Raw genomic sequence first — 25,515 nt, 5'->3', positions numbered from 1 at the left:
ATGCTAGCTGTACAGAATGCACTGACAGCCTACAATGACTACCTTCTTCCAGGACAATTAATGATACTGTGACAACACCACAGTTATGTGGTACATAAACAAGCAGGGTGGTACACACTCCTACCCCCTTTGCAGACTAACCATGGAATTGTGGAACACTGCCTTGACCTATCAGATACAACTACAAGCTCAATTCCTGCCAGGAAAACTGAATGCTTTGGCAGACTAAGCAGAAATCTCATGGGCCCACACTAATGGAAACTGGAACCACGGATTTTCAACATGTTGACATGCAAATGAGGGAGTCTAGACATAGATTTTTTTACCTTACCTCAGAACTATCAGTTGGACAAATTCTGCACAAGAACTGATCACAAAAAAGCCTGAAAAGTGGATGTTCTATCATTCAGCTGGAAAAAAAAACATCAGTCTATGCTGTTTCCCCCCCCTCTGCCTCTGCTCTCCAAAGTTCTACTAAAAGTCAAACAGGACAAACCAAAAATGATTTTGATTGCTCCAGACTGGCCTTGCCAACACTGGTACCCACTCCTGCACAATGTGTCTCCCCTTCCACCGTGACACCTCACTTTTACTGTCTCAGCAGAACAACCAAATTCTGCACACTCTGCTCCAAACTTTGAACCTTGCAGCGTGGCTAATCACCTAATTTCATCCTTGACATCCCACAGCAAACATGTGATGGATGTCATTATGGAGGCAAGAAGGCCTAGTACTAGAAAATCTTATGCTGACAAATGGAAAAGATTCTGTGCCTGGAATCATTCACAAGGGAATAAGCACTGCAGTGCCCAATATTCCTCAGATTTTACAATACTTAACTGAGATGCTTCACAAGGGCCTGTCCTTTTCTTCCATAAAAGTCCATGCCTCAGCCATTTCAGCTCATTACAACACAGAACCTCCCCTCTTCTCTCATCCTCTGCTAAAGCAGTATCTCATAGGGGCCAAAAACTTAAGACCACCCAGGAGAGCTCCAACCCCTGCCTGGGTCCTCAATTTTGTAGTGGAAGAAATCACTCTTCCCTCCTTTCGAGCCCAGCTGCTTATGCAGACCTAAAATTTCTCTCCTGGAAAACAGCTTTCTTTTTAGCAGTCACTTCAGCTAGAAGGATTTCTGAATTACAGGCTCTTATGGCAGTAAAGCCTTTCATTATTTTTCATGCGGACAGGGTGTCTCTCAGGACCAATCCATCCTTCATGCGTAAGGTGGTGTCCAGTATGGCTCTTAATCAGGCCATTCATTTGCCAACTTTCTTTCCCAATCCACAGAACAAGGGGGAGCAGGTTCTGCATTCATTGGATGTGCACAGACAACTTAGATTTTACTTAAACAGGACAAAATCTTAAGAAAATCTGAACAACTACTGGTGGCATTTGCTGCAGGGGCAGAGATAAAGGCTATTTCAAAGCAGACTAGTTCCAAATGGATAAGCCATTGCATTCATTTCTGCTATATGCACCATGGTAAAACCATCTCCCAGGGGATCAGATCTCATTCCACCAGGGCTGCATCTACTTCCACAGCCTTTCTCAGAGGTGTTCCTACCAGAGACTTTCTAGAAGCTGCTACCTGGAGCTCAGTTCATACGTTCACCAAACATTACCATTTACCTTTCTTCTCTAAATCCAGAGCTGGCTTTGCCACTGCTGTCCTGCAGGGCCTTATAGCTGGTCCAAATGCTGTATAAATCCATCCTCCCAACCATAGCTTTGGGAATCTACCCAAATGTAATGACTGTAACAGTGAAACACGAATAACTTAGTACAGATGTTCTTCGTGTTTCACTGTTGCAGTCATTACATTTGGGTAATCTGCTGGCAGGTTGCCCTCAGTCGGCCTGAATTCCAAAGTCTCTGGTCCTGCGTCGGTTGCTGTCTCCTCTTCCATGATGTCAGGTCATCATGGGTATAAAACAAGCTGCCAATGCCATTTCTTTAGTCTTTCGTGCCGCGCGGTGCCCGAAGCAGAAGAATTTTGCAAGTGCCGGTCATCCGACTCCTGAAATATTCGAGTTTGTGTTTCAGAACCGAAGTCTTCACTAAAGCTAAATACCCCGTTGGGGAAACTTTTTTCTTGCTCCATACTGATGTCAGAAAAAGTTAATAATTGTATTACTTGTGGGAAGCAAATACCTCATAAGGATTTCCATTTATACTGTATTCCTTGCCTAGGCCCTGTTCACAACGTGCCTGGCTGTTGGTTTTGTGTAGATTTAACCAATGCACTATTAAGCGTCTGCATATTTTTGCCTCAGAGTATTTTAGAAACAGATTTAACTACCCAGAAATGTTGTTGGGTAGCAATCCGACTACTGGAGTACATAAAAAATGCAAAGAAAAGGACAGAGACAGACAGTCGAGGTCCAAAACCGACTAAGCTTCTCCTAAGCCAGTCGCCGGTTTGCCGGTACTTAGTGAGGAGCTTTTGCAGCCCCTGATTTCCCGCTACTATTGAGTCGCAGGCCCCTACTGAGACCCATGTGGAGTCTGGCACGCTGCGAGATACTCAGTTTTGGACCCACGGATGTATCTCCCACGGATGGGTCTGGAGCCGCTGAGCAGGCACTGGCTTTTGAGGGTGTATTCAGGCCTCAACATTTTTATATCAAACCAGTGACAGCTGCAATACCAAAGACAAAAGCAACTTCTAAAGCTAAAAAACTGATGCATGAGCCACGTGCACAGGCCACTATGCCTAAAAAAACAGATGATCAAAATGTCTGAAGACCTTATTACCTTGATCAGTGGTTCCCATCCCCCTTCTGATAAGAGGCCTAGGCAAGACACTGATTATGAATCTTCAGATCAAGTTTCTATTTCTTCTGTTTCCTCTTCTGATCAGGAATTATCTATTCCACCCTATGAGGATTCTTATGCAGAGGAGTCTATCCCATCTGCATCACCTCCTGAGGATTACTCATTTGGAGAAACCTTGCATACTTTGAGGGAGTATTTCCACTGGAAGAGTCAAGATTTCTCAGAATCAAAAAAGTGGCTCAGGGATTTCCTTCTCCCTCAGCACAGGCCTTTAGCCATACCCTCTGTTTTAGACATTGTGGATGATGTGTTTTCGGAGTCAAGCTTGACCCCGGACTCCTTACCTCCGGCTCCCAGCAAGCCTGACAGATATTACAGGGTCCCTGACTCTCACAAATTTTTATTTAGGAACCCAGCTGCTGATCCTGAAACTATTTCACAGGGTCCAAAGGGAGTTAAGGCCTCCAGAGCAAAAAATCCTACCCCCTCTGACAGAGATTCAAGGGCACTGGATAGATGGGGAAAGAAGGTTTATACATCTGCAACCTTGGCTATTGGGGCCTTAAACTGCCAGTTTCATATGCTGAAGTGTCAACAACATGTTATGGGATTGCTGAAGCAGAAAATGATGATTTCTGAATGTGCAGAAAACAAAGAATTGCAGGAATTATTGCATGCAGCTGAACAAGTTGAAAAGCATACTTTGCAATGTGGTTTTGATTCCTTAGAGGCCTCCTGCAGGCCCGCAGTTACTGGATCTGTGATTAGGAGATATGCCTGGCTAAAAGAGCAAAATTTGCCTGATCATGTTAAAGCTAAATTACTAGATGCACCTTTACGGCATGATACTCTGTTTGGCATTAAGGCAGAAGAGGTTTTAAAGAAAATCCAAGACAAGGCTAAGTCTACACAAACTGTAAATGACTTCTTACAAGTGCAGCCACCAAGATTCAGTAGACACTGGCCTACAAAAAATTGGTCCTTTCCTGTGTCAGACAGAGCTCAAAGGGGCAAATCCAGATGCTCAAAGGGTTCCAGATACCAGGCACAAGATTCTTACAGGTCAAAGCAATGGGGTGCTTCTACCTCCAAATCTGGAGGAGATAAAGCACAAACCTACAGAAAACAGTCCCAATGACTTCCCTCTGCCTTCACCAAGCACTTACCTTTTGTCAGCACCCTTAGGGGGAAAATTAGCACTTTTTGCTCAAATTTGGCAGTTAACCCAGGACAAGTGGGTACTAAACATAGTATCACAGGGATACAGATTCCATTTCCATACTCTGCCAATGGCAAACGGTTGGCTGGAGTTGCCAAAAAATCAATGGGCAGAGGCACAGAAACAGGTTACGTCCCTCATGGATGTGGGGGCCATTCAGCCAGTACCAGAACAGGAAAAAGGACAAGGTTTTTACTCGACTGTTCTTGGTACCCAGAAAGGACAAGGCCTGGCGGCCAATACTGGGATTTATCAATTTTGAACACGTACCTGGACATTCCAAAATTCAAAATGCTGACTTTGCAGCAGCTTCTGCCCATGCTGGGCAAGAATGCTTGGCAGTATCTTAGAGGAGCCAAAAATTTAAGGCCTCCTAGAAGATCACCAATACCTGCATGGGACCTCAATTATGTGCTGGAAAAGCTCACCCTGCCTCCATTTGAACCAGCTGCTACTGCTGATATAAAGTTCTTAACATGGAAAACAGTTCTGCTACTAGCAATTACTTCAGCAAGAAGAGTGTCAGAGCTACAGGCCCTCATGGCTGTGGAGCCTTTTATCATATTTTACCCAGACAGGGTGTCTCTGAGGACCAGTCCTTCATTTATGCCTAAGATGGTTTCCAGTGTGGCTCTTACCAAACTATTCATCTGCCAACCTTTTATCCAAATGCGCAGAACAAGGGGGAGAGAATGCTGCATTCCTTGGACGTACACAGACAGCTAAGATTCTACTTGAGCAGCACTAAAGCTCTAAGAAAATCTGAGCAATTACTAGTGACGTATGCTGCAGGATCAGAAGGAAAGGCTATTTCAAAGCAGACTATTTCAAAGTGGATAAGCCACTGCATTCGTTTCTGCTACTTAAACCATGACAAACCTGTGCCCAAGGGCATTAGGTCTCATTCCACCAGAGCTGCAGCTACTTCTGCAGCCTTTCTCAGAGGAGTATCAACCAAAGACATTCTAGAGGCTGCTACTTGGAGTTCTTTTCACACCTTTACAAAGCATTATCTTTTGCCTCTCTACTCTAAGTTCAGGGCAGGCTTTGCACTGAAGTTCTGCAGGGCCTTATAGCCACACCTAATGCTGTTTAGCTCCAGCCTCCCATCCATAGCTTTGGGATTCTACCCAAATGTAATGACTGCAATAGTGAAAGACGAAGAACATAGTACAGTTGTGTACACTTACCATAAATGTAGATGTTAGAGTTTATTCACTGTTGCAGTCCAGGTTTACCCGCCTGCCATCCCCCTTTCATTCTGGCGCTTATCTTTCCTTCTCTATCTTCTATAACCAATGTGGTGTATTTGCTTGTAGATGAAGGTAAAGTTTGTATTGATGCATGTATATAGAGTTTTTATATATATATATATATATATTTGCTACCTTTTTGGGGGCACCTGACATCTGGGGAAGAAAAACTAAAAAAAAATGGCGTCTGCTGCTTGTTTTATACCCCTGATGACCTGACGTCATGGAAGAGGAGACAGCAAACGACACAGGACCCAAGACTTTGGAATTCAGGCTGACTGAGGGCAACTGCCAGCAGATTACCCAAATGTAATGACTGCAACAGTGAATACATTCTAACATCTACATTTATGGTAAGTGTACACAACTGTACTTTGTGTACACTTACAAGTAAAAATATATGAAGAGGATCACCAAAGGAACACTGCAGCACTAAATCCAGAAAGTTTATTGAAAAAAGTTAAGCGCTTTCGTCAAAATCACAAGACTTCATCAGAACAAGAACTAACAGAAAATGCCATATTTAAATACCCTAACCCTTACAGCCATTGGTTGACAAAGCAAACATCATTTCCTGTAAAATAATTAAGCAGTTTAAAAAGACAGCAACACATAATCACAGTAACTGCCCACTACAATACACCAATTGCCACCTACCAACCACATACATTAATGTATTGTGTATTGAAGTATGATTTAAAACACAGATCTTGAGAAAATCACATAAAAAAGCTGATTTTAGTTTTAGTACAGAACTAATTAATAAGTTGTCATTGAGCCCTGGTGGTTGACATGCATTTAATTTAATCTGCCACTTGAGCTCTAAATATTCAAGGAAGTCATTATTGGGCCCCCCTCATGGACCCAGGTCTTCTTGTTCAAGTACAAAAAATTTAAAGTGTCTCGGATGTATCTTTATGTATGCTTAAATAAAGCATTGGTTTCTTTGTTTTTTAGTATATTATAGTTGTGTTGATATATTCTTTGTCTAAGGGCTCTGATTGTCTTCCCCACATAGTACCCCTCACATACCATACAGGTTGCAATATATACCACTCCCTTGGTGTAACAGTAACACTTCTTAATAGTAGGTATTTTACCATAGTTCTTGACTCTAATGGAATCAGTGTCCAATATATAAGGTCATTGTCCACACCTCCAACATTTAAAAGTTCCACCAAGGCCTGCCTTTAACTTTTTCCTCTCTACCAGGCCTTTCAAGGAGGTGCCCTTTTTGTAAACCACAAGAGGTTTTCCCCCCAACCTTTTGTTGATCTTCTCATCCAAACAAAAAATGGTCCAAAAATCATAAATGATGCTTCTAATGTTAAAAAAATCCCTGGTGAAGGGGCAGGACATATGCCCTAGTAAAACTGTCAGTTTTTACAGAACCAGAGATTCTATTCAAACCTTCAGGCTTCTCCAAGAGTGTAGAATAAATACCCCCAGCTCTTTTTGATTTGACTTCTTTAGCTATTGTCATTGACAAAGTTAAAGGGGTAACCTCTTTTCTGCAACATACCCATTAGGACATCACATTCTTTAATAAAATCGTCCTGGTCAGACATCATTCTGGCCAGTTTCACATATTGACCCTTGACAAAGGATTTTTTCTGATGCAGAGGGTTCTGGGGCAAGAAAAACTAAAAAAAATGGTGTCTGCTGCTTGTTTTATACCCCTGATGACCTGTTGTCATGGAAGAGGAGACAGCAACCGACACAGGACCCAAGACTTTGGAATTCAGGCTGACTGAGGGCAACTGCTAGCAGATTACCCAAATGTAATGACTGCAACAGTGAATGCACTCAAACATCTACATTTATGGTAAGTGTACACAACTGTACTTTGTGTACACTTACCATAAATGTAGATGTTCGAGTGTATTCACATTTGCAGTGCTGGTTACCCTCCCTCCAACCCCCTGTTTTTTTCTCTTACTACACCTCTACTTTACTTTACTATGCTTAAAAGCCTTTTTGGTGTATTTAGGTTTGTTTGGAGGTATATTTTTTGTGTTTATAATTACTTAAATATTTGGCTCCCCATTTGGGGGGTACCTGACATCTGGGGCAAGAAAAACTGATGTAATGGCGTCGGCTGCATGTTTTATACCCCTGACAACCTGACGTCATGGAAGAAGGGACAGCAACTGACGCAGGACCCAAGAATTTGTTAATCAGGCTGACTGAGGGCAACTGCCAGCAGATTACCCCAAATGTAATGACTGCAACAGTGAATACACTCGAACATCTACATTTATGGTAAGTGTATACAACTGTACTTTCTCCATCTCCGTATTCCGAAATGGCTTCAGTAAGCCATCCGACTATCAATCTTCCTAAAAAAAAGTAAGGATAAAGACAGAGACGGACCGCACAGGTCCAAAGCTGCCGACGAACCTTCCGTTAAGCTAGTTGCCAGTCTGCCAGTATTCAGGCGCTTTCGCAGCCCCTGGTGCCTGCTTCAATGGATTCGTAGGCCTCTACCGAGACCAGTTCAGAGTCTGGTATGCCGCAAGATTGACTACGGAACCTGCGGTTGTCTCTACCTTGGATGGTCCGGAGCCGCTGAGCAGGCACCGGTTTCTGAGAAAGTTCTTTGCACTACCGATGCTTGACACAAACAGGCGACTTCTCTCTCGTCTTCAGTTCTGTCTAAAACTACCGAACTTCTAAGGCCAGGAGTACGCGCTACACCTAAAAAAAGACTAAAAAAGTGCATGCACCTGCTCCCTTGCCACAACATCAAATGCTTAAAATGGCAGAAAACTTTATTATGGTGATTAGGGGAAGTCAGCCTTCCCCTGCTAAGAGCGAGAGACCTGTCCCCAGCAGTTTCAACAGACCAAGAGTCAGACGACTCTGAGGTATCGGATTATGAAGACTTATCCTTATCTACTTATGAGGATTCAGATGCAGAGGAATCCATTCCCTCGGCTTCTCCTCCAGAGGATTTTTCTTTTGGTGAAACCTTGCATACTTTAAGGGAACATTTCCACTGGGAATGCCAAGACTATCCTCAGTCCAAAAAGAGACTCAGAGAATTTCTAGATTTGCCACAACATAGGCCTTTAGCAATACCCGCCGTCCTGGATGTTGTGGATGATGTTTTTATGGAATCCAGTTTAACTCCTGATACTTCACCCCCTGCTCCTAGGAAACCGGACAGGTACTAACAGAGTACCTGACTCTCGCAAATTCCTTTTCAAAAATCCTACTGCTGATCCAGAGGTTATCTCCCAGGGGCCTAAAGGTATCAAAGCAACCACAGCTAAGAATCCTACCCCTTCAGACAGGGATTCTAGAGCTCTGGGCAGATGGTGTAAGAAAGTATATACCTCTGCAACTCTCGCCATTAGGGCCTTGAATTGTCAGTTTCACATGCTGAAATACCAACAACATATTATGGAACTTATTAAACAAAAAATAGCTACATTTACAGACTGTGCAGAAAATAAAGAATTGCATGAGCTTATGCATTTCGCAAGCCAAGTCAGCAAGCATACATTGCAGTGTGGCTTTGGTGTCCTAGCAGCATCTTGCAGGGCAGCAGTCACTGATTCTGTACTGAGAAGGGATGCTTGGCTTAAGGAGCAGACCTTGACAGACCATGTAAAATCAGTTATTAAATGCTCCTTTGAACAAAGACAAGCTGTCTGGCACCAAAGCAGAAGAGGTTCTGAAAAAGCTAAATTTATCCAGACAGTCAGAGTTCCTGCAAGTACAGCCTCTTAGATTCAGTTTGCATTGCCCCTCGAAGCATTGGTCCTTTCCAGCCTCCTCAAGGCAATCTCAAACTAGACCCGGGGGAAACAGACCACCTAGACTGCAGTCTCGGGGTATGCAGAAATCTAAACAATGGAGTGCCTCCACCTCTAAAGCAGGGAGTGCTAAACCACCCCTTTACGGAAAGAATTCCCAATGACTATTCAACTCCACTCCCTACCTCTGCCCAACTGCTTGTGCCCCTAGGAGGAAAACTTGCTCTTCATGCAAAGAACTGGATTTCCATCACCAAAGACCGATGGGTCCTCAACATTGTATCCCAGGGGTACAAATTTTACTTCCACTCACTGCCAACCCCAAAAGGGTTCCCAGACCTTCCTCCAAACCAGTGGGTAGAGGCACAAATCCAAGTTCAATCCCTGCTCTCTATAAGGGCAATTCAACCTCTTACTGTGGAACAGATAGGTCAAGGATTCTATTCCAGACTTTTCCTGGTACCCAGAAAAGAGGGCACTTGGTGCGCAATCCTAGATCTTTCGATTCTCAACACCACCTTGGTGGTACCAAAATTCAAAATGCTCACCCTGCAGCAGCTTGTACCTTTGCTAACCAAAGATGCCTGATTAGTCACCCTAGACTTAAAAGAAGCCTTTCTGCACATCCTTATACGGGAGTCATGCAGGAAATATCTATGCTTCAGGGTAGGATCAATGCATTATCAGTTCTCTGCACTTCCCTTTGGCTTATCCACTACTTGTAGAGTATTCATAAGATGCCTCGCTCCAGCCATTGCTTACTGCAGATAGAGAAATATTCAAATTTACCCGTAGTAGGATGACTGCCTGATTCAGGCAGGCAGTCAGGAATTGCTGTTGCAGCAGCTGACATTTGTTTAAAAAAAAAAAAAAAAAAAAAAACTTCTAACCTCCCTGAGGTACACTATCAATGAAAAGAAATCAAAACTAGTCCCCAGCCAAAAGATTGTATTCCTGGGAGCAAGCTTGGACACAGCATCCCAGATGGCATTCCTCACTCCAGAAAAACAAGCCTTTCTGTCCGACTATTTTACTTAAATGGCCACCAGAACCCAGCTATCTGCAAGGAAAATCCTGCAGGCTCTAGGGTTCATGGCCTCATGCATCCTACTAATTCTGTATGCCAGACTGCATATGAGGAAACTTCAGTGGTACTTAAAAAGTCTTTGGTGCCAACATTCTCAGGACCTGGAAACCATCATTCCTATAATACCCTGTCTAAGGGCAGTGTTTCTTTGGTGGGCAGCAGCATGCAACCACAACAAGGGACTGCCCTTTACTCAACCCCATGCCACCCAGACCCTAACCACAGACGCATCAGACCATGTCTGTTTGGCACACATGGATGGCAAGTGCATTCAGGGCAACTGGAGCCCAAGTCGAATTCATCTGCACATCAACCAAAAAGAGATGCTAGCTGTGCAGACAGCTTTCAGATTCCTACTCTCACCAGTTCACCTGCTAATAAAAACAGACACCACCACAGTTTTATGTGGTACATCAACAAGCAGGGGGGAACCCACTCTGCAGGCTAGCCATGGCCTTGTGGAACACAGCCTTGGACATGCAGGTCCATCTGCAAGCTCAATTCCTGCCAGGCAAACAAAATTCACTGCCAGACGACTTAATTAGAAATCTCCTAGACCTACACGAGTGGCAACTAGAGGCCCGCACCTTCAACTTTCTGATTCAGAAATGGGAGACCCCAGAGGTGGATCTCTTTGCCTCCCCCTGCAATCACCAGCTCAGCAGATTCTGTACCAGGACACCTCACAGCAGGGCCTGGAAAGTGGATGCCCTATCCTTCCAGTGGGTAAATCTCTGTCTGTGCTCCCCCCCCCCCGCCTCTTCTCTCAAGAGGTTTGCTCAAGAGAAGACAGGACAGACCAAGGACAATTCTGATTGCCCCGAACTGGCTACACCAGCACTGATACCCACTACTGCGCAGCCTGTCACCTGTGCCACCCTGGCACCTACACCAGAACCCAACCCTGCTCACTCAGCAGGGAGGACAGATCTTGCAACTGCAAACCCTAAATCTTGCAGCCTGGCTTATTCCTTGAACTCTTCCTCAATAACTAGCCTAAGCAAGCAGGTGCTGGATGTAATTCTTGAAGCCAGAAGACCCAGTACAAGGAAATCCTATGCTGATAAGTGGAAAAGGTACTGCTCCAGATTCAATCTAAAGGAGAGGACACAAGTCTGCCCTCCCTGCCTCTAATCCTGGTTTACTTAGTAGATCTGCTCCACAGAGGCCTATCCTTCTCCTCCATTAAGATCCATGTCTCTGCCATTTCGGCTCATTACAACACTGAGCCACCTCTCTTCTCACCCTCTTATCAAACAGTTCCTGAGAGGTGCAAACAACTTCTTGCTTGGGACCTTAAGTTTGTACTGGAAAAGCTCACGCTACCCCCTTTTGAGCCTGCAGTGTCAGCAGAGTTAAAATTCCTCTCTTGGAAAACAGCCTTACTTCTGGCCATCACTTCAGCGAAGAGTGTCTGACCTACAAGCACGTATGGCTGTGGAACCATTCATTATTTTCCATGCTGACAGGGTTTCCCTCAGGACTAACCCTTCCTTTATGCCTAAAGTGGTGTCCAGTGTGGCTCTCAACCAGTCTATCCATTTACCAACTTTCTTCCCTAATCCCCAAAATAAAGGGGAAAGGATCCTGCACTCCTTGGACGTGCACAGACAACTCAGATTCTATCTTGATAAGTCTAAGCCCTACAAGAAATCTGACCAGTTACTACTCAGCTTTGCACCAGGGGCAGAGGGCAAGGCCATTTCAAAGCAAATAATTTTCAAAATGGATAGCACACTGCATCCGTTTTTGCTACAAGCACCATGGGAAACCAACCCCTGAGGCGGTCAGAACACACTCCACTAGGGCAACTTCACATCCACAGCTTTGAACACTTTTTATAATCATGGTTTAGTATTGAAATGGGCCTGTATGATGCTGGTTCTGATGGCTCTTTACCCTCTTTAGGTATTACAGATACCACTGCTTTCTTCCAGGACACTGGTGGTATTTTTCTTCGAGCACTGTTAAACCTCCAGGCCTTTATTAATTCTTTTTCTCCTAGCTTCCAAACTTCTATTCCTGGTGACTTTCCTGTAGATTGATTATACATCGCAATTTATTATCTCATCTTCTCCTATCCTGTTAGTAATTGAGCCTCATCTACCCCTAACCTTGGCATATTTAATTCTTCCATAAATATTTCCATTTGAATCCTTTCTTTATTTTCATTTTTCCCTGCTTTATAGAGAGACTCATGGAATTTCTGAAATATTTTTAATACCTCTAGAGGATCTCATGTTACCTTTGTTGTTTTAGGCTCCACAAGTCTGGTGACGGTCTTTTCTACTATCTGTTGCCTGAGTCATTGTGCAAAACGTTTTTGTGCTCTAGTTTTACTACCAAAAAACAGTTACTTAACAGCAACCCTTCTAAACTTGTGCATGTTGTCAAAGTAAGCGGATGTTTGTCTTGAGGCTGGTGAAAGGCTGGAGTGTCCAGTTTATTTCTTGGATTCCTCTGCCATGACCACTTCGGAGGTTGGCATGGACTCAATGCCATGCACATCCAAGGAGGTTTTGCAGACATCTTCCTTGGATATACAGGGGGAACTGCGGCTGGTTATTACTGAAGGGCCTAGGGGTGTCGCTCAAATTTTAGTTATGGAAGACGTCCCAACTACCATTACTGAGTGCAGTCATGGGTCAGAGCCTGCAAAATGTTTCGAGGCTGACATCCCACTCAGAAAGAAGCAGAAAGGTAAACATATTTCACCTGCTCCCAAGGATCTTCAGAGTGAATCGCAGAACATTACTCAAGGCTTGTTTAATGCTCTTATGGCTCTCAAGCCTCCACAGGGTGTTTCTGCTCCTGCTCCTCCCTCTCACTTCTCCCATATTCCTTCACCATTGGACTGTGGTTCTGAAGAAGACTTTTGAGACTCCTTTTGAGGAGATTTCATTTTGTGATTCTGTTTCCAGAATGATGGAATCTTTCAAGTGGGACTGTGCTTGTGTCTGATGTGCAGAAGAGGTGCTTTTACAAATGGGGTCTCCTAGACCCTTTGCTGTTCCTCCAGGTCTTGCTGCCTTGCTGGATACTTTTTCTGCTGCTTCTCATGTTCTTGCTCCCAAAAAAACCTGATAGGTTTTATAACGTGCCTGAGGACTGCAAGTTTCTATACACGTGTCCCTCTGCTGACCCTTTGGTGGTGTCAGTGGCTTCTGATAAGTATTTCAAATTGTTGCCTTTCACTAAATTGCTGCCATCTGATAAGGATACCAGAACCATGGAGAGGCAGGGTAAGGTGGTGTATACTTCTGCTACCCTAGCTTCTAGGGCTGTTAACTGTCAGACATACATAACCAGGTATGTTTTGGCTGTTTTCTCAAGCCTTTCAGGCTATATCTGATCTACCTAATTCTGAAGGGAAGGAGTCTGCTCTTGCTTTCCTTGGGATGATGTCCTCCAAGTACTGTGGCTCGCCATCCCATTAAATACTGCTATGATGCAGCTGATGCTTCATCTAAGGCTGCTGCTTTTGGATCTATTTTGAGGAGGTATTGCTGGCTTAGACTTCAGCCTTTAATTGACGATATCAAGGCTAAATTGATGGATGCTCCTATGGATAATAAACGTGTTTAGTGCTGCTGATGCAGAGCTCAAGTCCCTGCAAGAAAAGGGCGAGGTCTTACAGGAGTTGAAGCATATTTTTGTTTCCTCTGTGCCCAAGTTTCAGAGGAATTATCCTAATAAGCCCACATTTGTCAGTAGACAGTCTTGCCCTCCCCCAAAGGTAGAAAGGGTGGTAGAAGGGTTCCTCCTCTAAGGCCACTGAAACTACTACTTCTTAGAAGCCTCCTTTTCCTGATAAACAGGTACTGTCTGACTATTCTGTTCAGTCACATTCCTCTTTCTCTGCGTCTGTGTCCCTTTCCTTTTTCGGTAAAAATCACCCTAGGTTCCTAGGTTCTTTCCAAATTTCGTCAGGGTTGTTACCCGTTTTGAAAATCCCCCCCCCCCCTTTGGGCATTTCTCAGCCTCCTCAGTAACTGTTTCCATTTTTTTCAGAGGTGCTTCAGGGCCTGATGGCTCAAAGAACATTTAAAAGTTTCCAGCTCCTCACAGGGGGAAGGGGTTTTACTCCAGAATGATAGTCTCCAGGAAAGTAGGCACCTAGAGACTCATTCTGGATCTTTCTCCGCTAAATATTTTTTTGAAGGTCACTTCCTTCTGGGTGCTATCCCTTCAAACCTCATTTCCTTTGCTACTTCATCAGGCTTTCCTAGTGTCCCTGGATCTCAAGGATGCTTATTTACACGTTCATACTCCTCCCCATTTCAGGAAGTTTTTATGTTTCTCTGTTGCTTCTTGGCATTTTTAGTTCTCTGCTTTGCCTTTTGGCCTCTCTGCTTCCCCCAAGGTTCTTCAACAAGTGGCTCGCTCTTGTGATTGCTTTCTGTAGGCTGAAGGGGATACAGGTCTTTCCCTATCTGGGCAACCTGCTTATTCAGGCTTCCTCTCAAGAGATCTTACTTCAGCATCTGTGCTATTTCTCTCTTGCAAATCCTGGGGTTTATAGTAAATTTCCAGAATTCATTCCTGCCTCCTTCTCAGGTTCATGTTTTTCTGGGTTGCAGGATTCATACTGTTTACAGTGCTGGCATCCCTGCCTCTTCCTAAGGCTTTAACTCTTGTTTTATTTCAGTCCCTTCTTCCTCTGGTTTTAATAACAACCATAGAAGTTCTGAGGGCTCTAGGTTACATGGCTTCCACCATTCCTCTGCTACCACTAGCCAAGCTCCACATGAGAAAGCTTCAGTTCTTTCTAAAGTCAGTTTGGTTTCAACATTCTCATCCTTTAGAATTTCTAGTCCCTGTACTTCCATGCCTCAAGCTGGAACTTCAGTGGTGGATTCATTAGTTGTCCTTGAACCCAGGGCTTCCTTTTCAACATCCTATCCCCTCTCAGGAACTTATAACGGATGCCTCTGATGTGGGGTGGGAGCTTCCTTCCGCCCTCTGAAGGTATAGGGCTTTTCATCACTTCGACAAAAGAAAAACCACATCAATATCAAAGAGATGAGAGCTCTTCTGCTGGTTCCTCAGGTTCTTATTCTCTTTCTTCCATGGCCTCTCAAGATTCTCACAGACAATACCACAGTGATATAGTATATTAACAAGCAGGGGGGGGGGGGGCAAGGTCTCATCTCCTATGCAGGTTAGTCCTTCAGGTTTGGGAACCTAGCTATCCAGTATCAGGTAACCCGTCAGGCAGTTTACATTCTCTCAGATCAGAGCATGGTCCATAACACTATCCCATGACAGATGTCAGTTCCCTGCAAAAGCTTCCCCTTGTTCATGCACATACCCTCAGATGCCTCATTAAATTTGCCTTGTGAACATGGCTTGGCAGAGCCAATTGCACAATTTAACTCATTGCTACATATGTTATACATAATTCTCTAATAATTGTTGATATTGTACTGGATCAGACTACCTCCTTCCCCAGTACAGATGAGATGGCAGTGGCCACTTAACTCCTGTCCCCACCACACCCCCACCTAGCCACAAATCTATATTGGGTTATACGAGTCTGGTTCAGAGTCAGTTACTCATCTCCGTTCCTAGATATGGTAATGATGCCCTTGGTCACTTATTCATGGAGCCTTATTGTTGCTTATTTGAAGAATGAGTTTTTTGGAGCTTCACTATCAGTGCTTATAATGCAGATTAAATAATGTAGTCAGTTATATCATAAGCCTTAGAATGTCCTGCATGTACTAAAACAAACAAGCAGAATGCAGTGCTAAAATAGTGGTCATCTTCCATTTAATTGTAGTAGTTTTGGTGTAGTGGTCACCTTCTGCTTGATCATTGTAGTAGCCTTGGTGCTGTACAGGAAATGTCTGCCATTTATTAAGTGATTTACATCCGCTGGGGGATACTCAAATTTTTTTCATTGTTTTACCATTTTTGAGGTGCACCACAGAGTCTGCCTTGATGCATTTTGATGTCAACTTTGACTTATTTCTCTGACTGTTAGATCTGAGCAGTGTACCTAGCCAGCAGTATTTGGATGAAGTTCAAAGTCTAAAGAACCTTTTGGATGAAACTGAAAGCAAGCTTCCTGCGATGAGTTTGTTGGGAGCCCCTGGGACAGTATCAGCGGCGCTGCAGCAGACCAAGGTGAGCATCAGACTAAGTATTGCAGTTCATAACCTCACCTAGGCCTTGTCACCCATTTTTTGTTGCTGAGAATTTTTGTACTGCATAGACATTATGCTAGGGGTGGATCTTTACCAGTGTCTGTGGCAGTAATTATGTCAACACTGCAGGAACGTTTGATTGCTGCAGGGTAATGTGAAATTGAATAAGCCATTTGCATGTATGTAAAATGTTAAAATTGTATAGGCTACCCCTGTCTTTTCTCTCCAATTCAGTATAGACAAGGCAAGACAGTACACTATTCAGATACTAATTTAAGCCACATAGTTATTTTAGGACTGAAATATAACACTATTCCTGGAAAATAAATCTTTGTTTGCCACGTCATCATGGCACTTGATTGTACGACAATCTTCCAGCTGCCAGATGGAGCTCACTAACTAAAATGTCTGCTTTCGTTATGTCTACTGATCCTTGGAACCTAGCTCCTTCATTGATAAGGAGGATTGGGAATGGAAATGTTGATGTTTCCATAGCCGTGGTCTTTTCTATCATCTGCCAGATAAGAAGACCTTTTTGGTTTCAGTAAATTATTATTTCTTTATTTTTTAAAATCTGAGTCAAACTCCTTACCTCTGTCCATCAGGTCAGTCCTCTCCCTCACATCCTTCAAAACCATTCTGAAAGACTTGCTGCCAAAAGCTGGCTGTGTTCTTGTTCAACAGTAGGATAAACTACATCCCTCACAACACCCTTCTTCACTCGCTTCCTTAACTTCTAGCAATTTCACTCCCTTGGCTTTCCCTCTAAATGTACCATAAGCCTGCTTTTCTCTCACTTTATATTGCAATTCCTGACTGTATTATAATATCTTATCTTTAATATGCCCTTCTGTTCACATGTTGCTGTATTCATCACTTATGGATTTACTCTTCTTGCTACCCGAACGTCCGGCCAGTATACGAAAGTTTTCAGTCACTGTATGGTGCGTGGGACATCTAACATGGCTAGTGGAACGTGGGCCATAAAAGTGACGTCTACACTCAACCAGCCCTCAGAACTTCTCAGCTGCCAGTCGAATGCCAGGTGTTCCTGCCTTCCCAGCCGTATGATCTCGAAGAAATTAGATAAGTGGCCCATTGGGGAATCTATTCAGTCTCTTTATTTTTCTTTATCTTGATGCCTATTCATGTCATCCAGAAAGGGCAAGTGCGGCCGTCAGATACACCACAAGGACACCCACGATCAGTGTCTCTTTTGTTTAGGTCGGTCGCACGACTACAAGGTCTACTCCATTTGCCAGGGGTTTGTGCCCAAGCCTTTGCACAGCCATCTGCACGTGCTCAACCTTTATCTGGAAAATCACCATTTAAAACAATTAGCCTTGGTTATGGAGGGTTCTGCCGATGTACCTGCCGAACCGCCAAAAAAGAAAGCCAAGACTGTCGGGCCTACCACTGCGCCACTTGCTCCTGACACTCAGCCTGTGGCCGACATTAGTCTGGTTGAGGATTCGGGTTCCACTGCCTTGGATATAGTGGGTACCTCCATGGAAGCCGCACAATCCGTTGTGGAGGGCACGTCTGTAGAGGCTGTTCTGACGTAGATTTCTGATGCTGGGGGGGAACCATTGACTTTCTGTAGTTCCGTCAGATCCCTCCGGTTCCTTACAGTTGCCCTATTCCAGGCCTTCCTCCCTTCAGATGCCTGCCAGGCCTCTGAAAAGGAAGGAAAAAGACAACGCATTTCAACTACTACTAAAAGCATGCCTGACTGGCAGGCTTTCAGCTAAAGTTTGTTTAATGCTTTTGTGGTCTTACGGCCTACCACTACAGGGACTTCGACCATTCCCTCCTCCTATACTGAACCCAAGGCCTCAAATATCAGACCCCTCTCTGAGGGAAGAGGAGGAAATTTCTGATTCTTCATCTGAAGAATCACTCTTATACTTCTCAGCTTTCTTCTCCCTTGGGATGCGGCTCTCAAGAGGAAGAATCCATTGATCCTGACTCCCCAGCTGAGGATTTGACCTTTGGGGAGACTATTGCTAAGATGAAGGGACATTTTAAGTGGGAATTATCTGAAATAACTGAGGTTCAAAAAAGGTAGGACCTCATTCAGATGGATTCCCAAACTCCTACTGCTGTTCTTCCAATTCTGCATGCCTTCCTGGATGCCTTCTCTTCAGTATCCTTGAACCCTGGCTCTCAACCCCTTACTTCACTCAGACCTGATAGATTTTATAAAGTCCCTGAGACTGCTAAATTTCTTAAGTGTCCTGCCAACATTTCCATCTCCATGGTTAAGGTCTGTAAACTGTTAGCTACCACCAACATTCTTCCTGCTGACAAAGACAGTAAAACCATGGAACGTCTGGGTAAGAAGATTTACACCTCTCCTACTGTGGCCTTCAGGGCTACTAACTACCAGACACACATGGCTAAATATGCCTTATCCCTTCTGGAGAAAGTCCCTAAGGAGGTGTCTGATTCCCCAGATTTTGCTGACAAAGCTTCATTATCTTCCCCTCTTGTTTTCACCTTCCAGGTTACCAGGCACTCCATAAAGTGCAGTTATGATGCTGCTGAGGCCTCAAGCAGGTCAGCAGAATCAGCATCTGCTTTGAGAAGGTTTTCCTGGCTATCCCTCCAGCTCCTACCAGAAGACTTTAGAGCAAAGCTGGTTGATTCCCCTCTGAACAATACAGCTCTGTTTGGTACAAAAGTGGCAGATTTACTTAACTCACTACAGCAGAAGAGAAAATAGATGCAGGATTGAAAACACCTGCTGGTCTCTCCTATTCCAGAATTCCAGAGGAATTATCCAGCAAAAACACAATTTAAAGCACTCTCATCCTTCTGCTCCCACAAGCCCCAGAAAAATAACTAGGAAGCAACCCTCCCCTAGCCAGAGGCAGTCCTTTCAGACAGGGCAGGTAGTGTTTGACTACTTGCCAACCTTAAAAACTCCCACCCCCTCCCACTCTTGGTGCGTCTCTCTCACTGTCTTCCACTGTGGACATCCATCACCTCAGAAAAATGGGTCCTTTCAATAATACGTAACTGGTATTTTATGAGCTGGCTTATGCCCCCAAAGCTAAGGGGTATCCCGCCACCTCCAAAACAGCTACACCTACTGCAGCCTGTACTAGAAACTCTGATGTCACAAGGCACCATCGAAACACTACCACTGGCTGCAAAAGGAAGAGGTTTCTACTCCAGGATTTTCTTAGTGCCAAGAAAAAATGGTCCTTGGAGACCAATTCTGGACCTCTCTCTACTCAACCTCTTCCTTCAGGTTCCTACTTTCAGAATGTTGACCTTACAAACTCTTTTTCCACTACTCCTTCCCCAAGGGTTCATGGCCACCGTATATATAAAGGATGCCTACCTTCACTTCCACATAAGGCCCAATTTCAGGAAATAACTAAGGTTCTCTGTGGGCCCTTCTCACTTTCATTTCTCTGTCTTGCCGTTTGGGCTTTCCACGGCACCCGGAGTATTCACCAAATGCCTGGCCCCAGTTATTGACTTTTGCAGGATAAAAGGAATCCAGATATTCCCTTATCTGGATGACCTGCTCGTACAGGCAGATTGAAAGGAGACCCTCCTGCAACACATACAACTTGTCTCCTCTTGCAATCCCTGGGATTTCAGATCAACTTCCCAAATTCCACCTGGATCCTTCCCAAGACATTGCTTTCCTGGGGTACAGGATTCGCGCAGACATCATGAAAGCCCCCCCCCCCCCAAAAAAAAAAAAAAAGGTAAGGCTTAACCAAACACCTACTTCTCGTCCTTCAGACAACAGAATTGACAGCAAGGCAGTACCTCAGGTTCCTGGACTATATGGCAGCCACTATCCCCATGTTACCATTAGCAAGAATCCATATGAGGAAGTTGCAATGGTACCTAAGGTCAGTCTGGACCCAGCACTCCCACCCTTTGGAGTACAGGGTTCCCCTCCTACCCTGCTTCAAACTAGAAATCCAGTGGTGGCTGAAGCAAGTGAACTTCAGTCCAGGCCGCCCCCCCCAACCACCTCAACCCAAATAGATCATGCACACAGACAGATGCCTCAGACTTGGGCTGGGGAGCAACTCTGGGCCATCTGAAAGTGCAGCGGGTGTAGCCAGAGCCACACAAAAAAGAACACATCAATATCTAAGAGATGAGGGCAATACTCCTCGCCCTGTGGGCCTTCCTATCCACTCTACAACAAGGACCACTAAAGATCTTTACAGACAATGCCACAGTGCTGTGGTATCTCAACAGATGGGGGGGAGCAAATCTTAGTTGGTTTGCAGACTAGCTCTCCTGGTGTGGGAACTGGCCACCTCCCAGGGAGTTACCCTGTAGGCGGTTTACATTCCTTCATAACAGAACTCCCAGGCAGACTCCCTCAGCAGATACAGAACAACCGACCATGAATGGATGCTTCATAGGAATTTCTTCCATGACCTGTTTGCCTCCTCCATCAATAGGCAACTTCCTTTCTTCTGCACCAGACTTCCACACCCTCAGGCGATAGCAACAGATGCCTTCTCAATCTCGTGGAAGGGGAAGTTTCTCTGTGCATTTCCCCCCCTCCCACTTGTATGGAAGGTCCTGATGAAGATCCAGCAGGACAGACCAAAAATCTTGTTGGTGACTCCCTATTGGCCAAGACAGCATTGGTTCCCCCTACTCTTGCAGTTATCCAAGGGCAATCACCACAAGTTACCACTCAGTGGACCTTCTCACACAGTAAGAAAGATAACCACACAATATCAGCCAACCTAGTTTATTAACAAAAACAAAACAAAAAACGAATGATTAAAACCATAACATCGTACTAAGCGCTTTCACCCTGTCGTATCTAGGGCATCTCCTCAGAGTACTAAAAGCACCATAACACTTCCACCCCTTTATATACGTAATATAATGAATAATTAATGAATAAAATGTAAATGAACATAATTAAGAATTGTGAACAACCAATATAAGTTAAAAATACATTGTTGAGATATAATAAGTCAACATGTATATGAATTCCAAAATATTGCCTAAAATTTAACAGTAAAACCAAGTAATAAAAATAAATATAATAAATAAATATATGTTGTCTAAAATTAATTCAGTGAAAATAAATATGAATTAAAATACATATTAACTAATATGCTGATAATAATAATTTTCATATAAAATGCGATTTATATTTTAATATACTTGAAATAGATACATGTTCATTGATACCTGGTTTGGTACATGCATTAAGCCGTAGTTGCCAAAGACATTCCTTGGCCTCTAGTAAACTCTGCTCATCACCACCTTTGTGTGTGTTAGAAGGTATTCTATCAATGATAAAAAATAGAAATCTCTTAAAATTTGAACATCTTGAACTATGAGTAAAAAGTGAACTAGAAATCTTTTGGTTTTTAATATCCCTAACATGTTCGGCTATGCGTTCCCTTAACTTCCGAATAGTTTTACCCACATAGAACGCAAGGCATGTCGAACATGTAATACACTATCATCTTGGTATTACATTTACAATGCCCTGGACATCTAATGCTTCTATTAAATGTGTTAACAGCTGCATAGGGCCCATTGTTAATGTATTTACAAATACTGCAAGTCCCACACTTACTCATTTTGGACATAGTAAAATTGTATCTATTATTGTTCATTTCATAAATTTCCTTCAAATTTCTACCTCTACTAAACGTTATTGTAGGGTGACTACCAAGAATGTCTAATAATTCATTATTATTAGAAAAAACACTAAACCAAGTCTCACGTAAAATATTAACAATGCTGTAAGAGATATCATTATATGGTAAAATCATTGTATCATTTCTCACATGATTCTCATTATTGCCAAGAGCGTTGTTCTGTCCAAATTTGATAATTGGCCTATAAAACCGATTTCTTTTGTAAAAAATTCCTTTTTAATGTTATTAATAAGGTCATTGGGATAGCCCCTATCCAAAAACATACCAGATAATTTCTCAATTTCAAATTCAAACGACTTGTCATCGCTAACTAATCTAGATAATCTAACCATTTGCCCCTTAATTAAATTCTTTTTTTGATAATAAGGATGACAACTATTAAAATGTAAAAAAGAGTTTGAAAAAGTCTTTTTTCTAAAAATATTTGAATGCATCTCCTCATTGTAATAAGAAAAAATGATATCAAGACATGGACAGTTATCAAAAATTTGACTTGTAAAATGTAAAAAATCAGTTGTTCCTTCTAAAAATTGTACAAATTCATCAAATTCATCCCTTTCACCTGTCCAGAAAATGAGAATATCATCCAAATATCTCAAAGGGCTATGCTTGACCAATAGGATGATGTAAAAACATACTCCTTCTCCCACTCTGCTAATACCAAATTAGTAAATTGGCGCACACCTTGCGCCCATGGCCACACCTGTTTTTTGCCCAAGTTATTTTCCAGGACTATCTCCATCAATTCAGTCATGAGTTTACATTTGGCAGTATTCAGTCCACTAAGTTTTACCAGACTAGCTTCAAACATTTCTAGTCCTTGATGATGAGGTATAACAGTAAAAAGATTAACCACATTAATAGTGGCCATGACAGTAATAGAGCTGACGTTTGTAATATGCTGTCTAACCATATCAAGGCAGTGCCATGAGTCCTTCAAAATGTGGGGCAACTTAGGAAGCGTGACCTTACAATGAACATCAATAAAAGATGCTATGGCTTCAGTTTTAGAACCTCTAGCTGAAACTATAGGTCTAAAAGGTGGATTATTGGTATCCTTGTGTATTTTTGGAATACCAAAAATAGGAGTCACCGGAAATTCTACAAACAAATAAGAATATTCATCCTTACTAATAACACCATCCATAAAAAATTCGTAAAGTAGCCAATCAATTTTAGTGTAAGCCCTGGCCATTTCATATTTAGTGACCTTTTCATAGGTGGAATTGTCGTTAAGCATAGTAGCCATTTTATTGTAATAATCAGTATTGGTCATAATGACCACACCCCCACCTTTATCTGGTTTCATAACTCTGTATTTATCAGTTGTAGTTAGTTCACTTAAACAAAACTTTTCAGGTTCTGTAAGATTCCATAAAATGTGTTCATTTTTACTTAAATTACTTCTAATTTGTGTCTTACATAGCCTCTCGAAAATAAAAATAGTTGGATTTTGTGGTGGTATAAATGTGCTGCTACGCTTAAGCTTCAAATGAGCAGTTGTAGTAATATTCTCATTATTGTTGTTGAAAAACATCTTTAAATTCAACAATCTACAATATAACTTTAAATTAATTAAAATTTGGCCAATATCATGTTTGAAAGTAGGCACGAATGTAAACCCTTTTTTGAATAATGTAATATAATCTTGACTAAAGGTGTAATCTGTGAAATTAAATGTATTAAAACATCCATCAGATATGATAGAACATTTAAAATGGTTGTCCACATCATTACACTTCTGGATAGAGCCATGCTCATTAAAATCATCATCCAAAAGAAGCTGTACAGCATCCGTATCAATCATCACACAGTATCCGTATCAATCATCACACAGTCACTATAACTGATACATTTATCTGAATTGGCAGGACTAAAAATTTTAGCATCCATCTGCATAGTACAACAAATGTTTCCATCATAACCTATCTCTGCCAAGAATTGTTCCTGTGAACTGATGTTTTGCGTGATTGACCATGATTCTGATACTGACCGCCGTAGCGATCGCATATCCTTTCTGACCTCCTTGGTAGAGGTTCCTCTAAAAAAAAAAAAAAAAAAACATTGCTATCCCCAAGCTCCTGTATGTCATTGTTCATTAAATGTTGCTCACCAAACTGATTTCTTTTAAAACCAGTATTACTGTCCAAACTGGCTGCATTAGATTCTAATGGCTGAGATCGTGTCATAAGCTTAAATTCTTTAAAATGCACATTGGACTCAGTGGACCTTCTCACACAGCACAAGGGATCCCAAATACACTCACAGTGGCAATTTGGTTGATAGGATTCTGATCCCTTTCAGACCCCTTTCCAATGAGGACATGCTCACTGTCCTGCAGGAGCCAGGAAACCAAACACAAGAAAATCCTACCTGTCGAAGTGGAAGAGATTTTCTGTATAGTGTCTCAAAAGACAGTGGACCCGCTTGCAAGTGACACCCCTCTAATACGGTCTTAGCTGTGTGAACTACTGCAGATAGGATTGGCCTACTCATCCATTAAAGCCCACTTGTCTGCCATTTCAGTTCATCTTCCTCTGGATCCCCCCTAGCTTCCAGATTACCAGCTAAGTTATTCCTTAAAGGGGTCCTTCACTTGAGGACCCCCCCCCCCCAGGAAGCCATCTCCACTGCCATGGGACCTCAACTATATTTTGGAAAAGCTTACGCTTCCTCCATTTGAGCCAGTGGACGAAACTAAAATACTGTACATGGAAAACTATAGTACTCGTGGCCTTGACTTCAGCCAGAAGAGTGTCAGAGCTACAAGCCCTCATGGCTATCCCACCTTTCCTGGTATTCCACACGGACAGGGTTACTCTTAGAACTAACCCTTCCTTCATACCCAAGGTGGTGAATGACCTTTCCCTAAATCAGGCCGTCCACCTACCAACCTTCCTCCCTGACCCACAAGGAAGACGGTGAGAAAGTATTCCATTCTCTGGATGTGCACAGATAACTCAGATTTTATCTACACAAACCCAAGTCCGTCAGACAGGCTGATCAACTGTTTGTCTCATTCCACCCTAGGGCCCTAGAGAAGGCAGTAGCTAAACAAACTATTTCAGCCTGGAATTCCAAAGCTATCACTTTCTACTACAAATACCATGGGAAATCCCTGCAAGGTACCGTCAAAGCACACTCCACCAGGGCAATGGCCTCCTCCAGAGCATTCTTCAGGGGATTGGATACCTCTACCATTCTTGAAGCAGCCACCTGGTCAGCAGTGCACACCTTCATCAGACATTACAACTTAGAACATATTTCCAAAGCCAGGGCTATCCTTCATAGATTCCTGGAGACCGCCTCTAGACCACCACCCCCTTCTTCCCATTGAGCTTTGGCACTCGCCCAAAGGTTTGGAATACTGCAACATGAGAATAGGACATAGGATAGTTGTGTAAAATCTTACCGTAAACATAGATGTCCTTCTCTTCCATGTTGCAGTATTCCTTCCCACCCTCCTTCCCCTGCTGTTGTGCTGCATTTCCCTTTTTGGATGGCACAGGATTGGCATTTCCCTTGCTTGGACTGGTTCCGACTGGGGCTTACAGTTCCGAGGGCTGGTGAGTGCAGACGTCACTTTTATGGCCCCC

At 43.1% G+C, this 25,515-nt stretch overlaps 1 protein-coding gene across 3 annotated transcripts in view; it reads left to right on the top strand.

Moving 5' to 3' along the window:
* The window catches only part of UTRN (utrophin), a 4,744,936-nt gene that overhangs the window by 1,610,784 nt on the left and 3,108,637 nt on the right, over window positions 1-25,515 (top strand). For all 3 annotated transcript variants that reach the window (XM_044069601.1, XM_044069592.1, XM_044069610.1), the window contains one exon: window positions 16,085-16,227. In XM_044069601.1, the coding sequence (XP_043925536.1) occupies window positions 16,085-16,227 (143 nt within the window). The remainder of the gene's footprint in view (window positions 1-16,084; window positions 16,228-25,515) is intronic.

The sequence above is a fragment of the Protopterus annectens genome, chromosome 1.part0, assembly GCF_019279795.1.
Source record: "Protopterus annectens isolate FY-2018-M chromosome 1.part0, PAN1.0, whole genome shotgun sequence".
NCBI lineage: Eukaryota > Metazoa > Chordata > Ceratodontiformes > Protopteridae > Protopterus > Protopterus annectens.
Note: the sequence above shows the minus strand (reverse complement) of the source record. Positions and strands in the feature narration are given on the sequence as shown.